This window comes from Sabethes cyaneus, chromosome 3, assembly GCF_943734655.1.
Source record: "Sabethes cyaneus chromosome 3, idSabCyanKW18_F2, whole genome shotgun sequence".
NCBI classification, from domain to species: Eukaryota; Metazoa; Arthropoda; class Insecta; order Diptera; family Culicidae; genus Sabethes; species Sabethes cyaneus.
Window position 1 is genome coordinate 148,406,768 of NC_071355.1, and position 6,908 is coordinate 148,413,675.

The 6,908-nt window shown below is 38.7% G+C and overlaps 1 protein-coding gene across 1 annotated transcript; it reads right to left on the reverse strand.

Annotated features, from left to right (window-relative positions):
* Positions 1-299: 299 nt before the first annotated feature.
* Positions 300-4,632, reverse strand: LOC128741972 (protein arginine N-methyltransferase 9-like). The gene is made up of 2 exons (XM_053838124.1): positions 4,001-4,632; positions 300-2,396 (listed from the first exon to the last, which is right to left on the reverse strand). Exons 1-2 carry the CDS (start codon positions 4,318-4,320, stop codon positions 446-448), a joined length of 2,271 nt encoding a protein of 756 aa, XP_053694099.1. The 5' UTR covers positions 4,321-4,632; the 3' UTR covers positions 300-445.
* Between the last annotated feature and the right edge of the window lie 2,276 nt (positions 4,633-6,908).

Genomic DNA, 6,908 nt, shown 5'->3' on the forward strand with positions numbered 1-6,908 from the left:
TAATTACATCTCTGTCACAACAATAAAATTGTCATCGATTTTGATTTAAAGTCCACACACGTTTTGGTAGTGAATCAGCGGCGAACTGGAAGAACTCGTTTGTGGATCAAGCAAGAAACTGTGTTTCCAGTACAGTATTGTCGGAGGAATTGTATCAGCTGATTTTTAAGTTGATACTACAATCCAATTGAAGAAAGAGACAAAAGAAATACAAGTACAGTTACCTTCAAAAGGCTATGATACCATCACTAAACCACAAAAAAAAAACGCACTAGTCTGCAATACTACAGGTACTCTAGGTAGGGTCCTCGGAAAGTGTAAGTGTATTCAATATTGTGTTTTCAATCATTTGCTTATTTCACTTTTGCTGATAGTTGTGCAGGAGTAATGTATGGTACTGTAAATATATAACTACAATGTGTACGGTATGGTAAATCGTTTTCCTCTACGGACAGTCAAGCAGATTGCACTTAATAACTCCATGATTTTGCACTATATTAATATTGACATTGGATATCTCAGTTGGAGATTTCGGTTGGGGCACATCGTCGTTGCTTTCGTCTTCCCTCGCCGTACCTGCGTTGGTGACACTTTGGAATGCATTCTTCGGAATGATGAAGGCAGATCGTTTGGCAAAGCTCTGTACGCGTTGTGTGCTTAGATATTCCTTTTGTGGTACAAATTCGATCTGATAATAATACAATATGGCGTGGATATGTTTGGGATCCACTGGTTCATTGAGGGATAGTTCCATCTTAACTTCATGTATTTTGCCGTCGAAATGAACGTCAGCCAGCTTACTCGGTTCAGACAGGTTCTCATACGTAAAAGGACCCAGATCCAGGTGGTTTTCCGTCTCCAATGTGGAAAGATAACGGTCGATGTGGAACTTATCCAATTCTGGGTTTTCAACTCTGCAGCATTTGACAATCCAGTCGGAGTGGATTATGCTGCCATGCAGTTCTACTAGCGATGGAACTATTGATCCGGTGGGTTTAAGTTTTGGAAAAAGGGATTGATACTGACAGAAATGCTCGCTATTAATTTGGCCAAAAACGTCCACTGGTTGTAAAATGATTAGATCCAGCGTGTAATCGTTCAGAAGGAAAACTTCCGGCAAAGAACCTAGCAACATAATTGCCGACATTGGAATGTCATTTTGATTAGCGACAAATTCGATAAGATCTTCTGCTCTATCCGAGCAAAACAACATAGACGTTTTTCCTTCTTTAAGAAGCTTTAGTCCGGCATAAGGAAACAGTGATAAATCCAGAACTTTTTCTAAATCGTCCATATCATCAATATCTGTAGTTAGTTTACTATAATATTCGGAATCATTTAAAAATTCCAACACGTGCTCATCAATGCAAATTTGATTATCCATCGAATTAAGATTATGAGATACTGCGAGTGCCCCGTCTTTACATGATATGGTTAATGAAATACTCTGATCTTTGCTCACCGGTAGCCTTTGATTCAATTTGAATATGGCTTGATTCCAGCAGGTGTTGCTAGTAGGATCTGTACTAATGCTGTTCTCTTCGTCCAGCATGAGATCGAACCAGACAACAAATCCATCTAAAATGCCATCCTCTTGACAGACCAATTCGAACAGGTTCTCTTCCAATCCCTCCTGATAGCGCTCCAAACAATCCAAATCGTTAAAATCGACAGTCATTGCACGAATCGTATTTGTCACAAATTCAAAGTCATCATTCGCCTTAATTCTAGAGACATCCTCTGCGTCGTAACATTTGATACCTTCCTTAGAAATCAAACAATTACTTGGTAAATTGAAATCCTGACTAAAAGCTTCGTTGATGAGAATATTGCTTGCAGTTAACGCACGGGATTTGTATCCCGTTACGTAGAGTATAACTTGGCTGGGTATGATTCGTCCTTCCGGTAGCAGCAAATTTCGCTTCGCGTGAATCAGCGTCTCCAAAATGCCCTCTCCAAATGCACCCGAATCTAGAGTTTCAGTTACAATAAGTGAAAATTTATCACCGATTTTCAAATCCTGCGAGTAACTTTGGAACAGACAAATCCGATCACTCAACCCATTTGCCCCGAAAACATCCCGTGCGATTTGCACCATTATTTCGGAGCCATCGCAGGCCGCTACCTTACGAATTCCTTCACAGTTGAGGGCGTACAGCGACAGCAGCCCCGTTCCGGTTCCGATGTCGAGCACCTCGGCGTGTCCAGCCTTAATCTGATTTTGAATCGCTGCCTTATAGGCAGCATTACGGATCACATCGTTCAGCATGCGAAAGTGCCATCGCTCGACCAGCTCACACTTGGTATTCTGCAGATTTTGATATGCCTTCAGATACTTGGGATCCTGCAGTAAGACCCGCTCGAAGCAGATCGACGCTTCCAGTGAGCGCCCATAACTGAAACATGCGGAATGCGGAAAAGATAGACAGAAAAGAAAAAAGAGAAACAATCACTGTTACTTATTACATCTGTTAGAGCCTAAAACTTTCAAAGATCTTTTGAAAACGTACGGGAAGCAAAGCATTTGGAGCGATTAATTTAGAAACCGGGATTTTATGCAGCTTATAATATAAGGGAAAATCACTGAAATGCATATTGATAATGGTGTATTAATTTTACTTCTTCATTTTGTTTTAACAAACAAATAATTGCAGATTTTTTAATGTTCATACATTTATTAATATTCTATCATCTTATATTTATAAGTGTTTTGCTATTTTTAACGGCATAATTGCTGGCTTATCGCACTATTCCATAAACGTAGCTAATAGATGGCGAAGTAAATATTTGAACGTAATTTAATAAAAAATTCTTCGATAAGATACAAAGTTCTTTGGTAGTGGAAATATCTCCCAAAATTGTGCAATTGCACGTATTTGCGATTTGTATAAATTGTTGATTACCTAATAATGAATGCAAGCCAAATTTACGTGAATTTCGAAGTACAACTGAAACTGAAACATAAATTTATCACTAGGTGATAACAAAAAGTACGATGCATGCCTTATCGTATCACATATTAAATACATTATACAATAAGCAAGCTAAAAATATTTGCTTGAAATTTGTTGAATCTTCAACTCAGTTCTGCCAAAAGCACGCACCTATTTTTTTGTAAACATAAAAAAAACTATACATTTACAATTAGATTAGATTTGTTTTTTCATATCTAAAGAATAGCTATTTGTAAGTTTTCAACAGAAATGATTAATTTCAAGCCAAAGTTGGACATTTTTTCTTTCCAAACTTCCAATTTATTTCGAATTTCATCATGCGAAACTATTATGCAACAAGGAACACTGAACGATATGATCGGATAAAAAACCGAGTCATCTTTTTCACGAAGCGGACACACCCCAACCTGGAAGACATCCAGAGATAACCCATTCAAGCAGTTCTCCTCCGATTGGCTTACATCGTACCAGTAGACTATAGGATAACCGATTAGGATACCAAATACTGTAGGGATGCAAACATTTTCTGTTTCGAAGTCTATATTAATTATACCACCAGGTGTGGCTTCCTTCAATTTACTCTGAAGCAAAGTTGAAAGTTCACAAATTGTTGACTGCTCTTTTGAGCCTTTATCCACAACTTTAGGAGAAAGCAGATGTTTTGAGATGTTTATGAAACCATAATTACTATATATCATGTTGTCTACAGACTCTGTGTCCACAAATCCAAAATCAGTTCCTAATTTAAACACAATCATAGATTTTTTCACTAAATTAAGCGATTGCAGCCCACAAAATAAGTCTCGTAATTCTTCCGGACTGAATAAACCTATATCCCACAGAAATGCATTTTTGGCTCCAATTGTAACAAGAAACAGCTGACGGCTGAGCAATTCTCTTTTGCGCCCATTCCAGGACCTCCCGGTGAGTGTGCTCTTTAGAAAATTTCGTATCGCTTGCATATCACAAAACTAAAAGAGGAGTTTCAACTAATGACTTCAAAACAAAGCAAAATTAAAACAAAACTACAAATCATCTCCACTCACCGTTGAAGTCGAACGCCGGTTTCGTTCAATAGTTCCGGATGCTCCGGGAACAATTCCAGTCCCTGCTCAATAATCTCGAAAACCTGCTGAAAGCGTTCCTCCTGCTCCAGCTGATCGGCGTACTTGCTGACCACAAACAGAAATAGTTCCTCCAGTGAGTCCTTGTCGTCTAGTCCGGATTTGGGTCCTTCGGCCAGTTCCGGAGTTTTCTGCTGTAACAACTTTTGCAGAGCTGCGAACGCTTTACGAAATTTAGCGCGCGTCACAAAATCATACACCACTTTTAGTTCGCCGACCAAAACCTCTTCATCGCTACTCATTTTACGGGACTTGCTTATCTCCAATCAGGCTTGATATTTTAACCGGTTGTTGCTCCAATGGGCCGGTTTCGGAACCTTGGAAGCGGAGGTTTTTCAACGATCCATTTGTAAACACTTATTCTGATTAGTTTAGTCCAGCACAGATTCTCGCTCGTCGCACAAAACAAGAAAAATCGATTTTTCAATGCCTCTGTACTCCTCCGGATCAACCAGTTCAGGCCATATCTATATACGTTTCACTCTACAGACTGTACGCGTATGACCGATGGACAATGTTTCGCTCCACACTTCACACACCGAAGAAGACCGAAATTGACAACAAAGTCTCAAGCAAACGCAACTGGAAGAGAAAAACTGAAACAACTGTCAAAAATTTCAAGGTTGCGCGACCGGGCATCGGGCAACCGCAATTTCGAAAGCAAGTTTTTCGAAAATATTCAATATACACGCCAAATTACAAACACGATTTTTAAGTAATATTTAACTTTTCGTCATGCACGTTTTGTATTTAAGCGGGGTACGCTGCTGAAAAGTAATGGGTAAAAAGATAGGACAAGAAATGCTCAAGAAATCGATTTCGTTTACGATTTCTTAAAGCGGGGTACGCTGCTGAAAAGTAATGGGTAAAAAGATAGGACAAGAAATGCTCAAGAAATCGATTTCGTTTACGATTTCTTAAGCAGTACGCACTTCATAAGAAATATTATTTCACGTTCAGATGGCGCAGTTTTACATGCAGGTGAATTAAACCGTCACTTTTCCGTACGGAATAGGCGAATTCGAGCAAAACTAAGAGCTACCGTTCGCTACCTGGTTGTGATTATTGGAACTACAAAAAAAGTGCAATTCCCAAAATGCTTGCTGGCACCTATATGGAACTCGACTTTAAATGTAATATTTTATTGAATTAACAACAGTGGGAATGATGAAAATGGATAATAAAGGTAAGAAAAAGCATTACCTTTCATTTGATATATATTGTTTCTGTTTCAGGAGATTATTAGAGCTTCGCAAGTGTATTTATGTTTACGAACTGATAGGTTATATGTTTGGTTCTTGGCGCAGATGATGCTAATCAAGAAAATAAATCCGTTAGCATTTGAAAACACATTGGAAAACGCTGAAGACTGAAAATAATTGGTGATTCTCTATCCAGGATATGTAAACTTTACAGCTGACTCTATGTACTTTTGTTTCATGCGGTACAAAATCAAACATTAACATTTTTCTGCCATAAAGTTAATTAATTCGAATATTTTCACTTACCTTAACGTAGATAAACAAATTTCTTCCAATATTTCGCTATCTAAAATCCTGACAATTGAAAGGGTTAATCAAAAACTGCATTTTATTTCAGTTTTTTTCAAAAATGTATGGAGTTTGACAGCGATTTTACTTTTCATCACTTTTTTTATGCAGCGCCTCTAAGCGGGCGATAGCTTGTCAAAAACGCCTATAATATCCGGCGCAATTATTACCACAAGAAAAAATGACAGGCATTGGAGTTGTCAAAATTTCTTCGGTAAATAGCAAGATTTTTTCTTGAGCTGTTTTCTTTTCAGCAGCGTACCCCGCTTTATTACGAAAGGCAACCATGTTTTCGAAGCGGCGCTGGTGTGCCCACCCTACAGAGACTGTCGACCTTTTCGAGTCCGTAATGGCGGCTACAACTTTCGGAGAACGTTAGCATGCTTTTGGCAACTTTATGCACGTCAAGTTGATATTTCCCGCCTTAATTGTTGTAAAACTTTCAAGCATACGCGAGCGCTGTTCCCAAAAGCAAATAAACATTGTCGAAAACTGTACCAACTACCGTGAACCCCCGTTCGTTTGACCGTTTTTAATCTGAACACTTTTTAATTTGAACCCCGTTGGTTTGCACGACGTGCAAATTAAGAATGGTTCAAATGTCATTCTCAATATGACATCATTTGCTTAAGCCTACCCAAGTAACCGCAAGCATTAACGCATAACCCCATATTGGCTGTAGCCTGTAGCTCGGCATCGCTAATACCAGACAGTGGCATATCAGCCTTTCGCATGGTTATAACACTTATATAAAATCGCTAATGCGTTTAAGCATTACCGTAAATTAGCATTATTAAAAGCACTATTTGCGTATATAATGTTACAATATGTGGCTTACAAGCTTTTGGACAAATCTTTAAAACGTACCGTAAGTGTTAATAAAATGCTTATACCTGACTTCGTTTTTGCTTATTTACGGCCACTACTCATGCTCTGTTTCACCTAACAGCCGCTATCTCTTTCCATCCAATTGAATTCTAAAACGAATTACGAACGATGGTTTAAGTACGACTAATTATTGCAGATTGCAGCTGTACCTGGATTAATCCAGATTTTTTCTCTAATGCCAATGTATATGACAAAAGAAAACAGCAACATTGCAGTTGTCACTCTTTCTCTTTCTCACTCACAGCATTCGCATTGTCGCACTTTTTGTGCAAGTCGCACTTTTAGACTGCGGTGTCCAGTAAGGTGCAAAATGCGGGATACAACCCCAATCATCTATAACAGCTGTGGTTGAGATATCAAAGGCGCCAGCAAATGAACGATGCAAGGATATA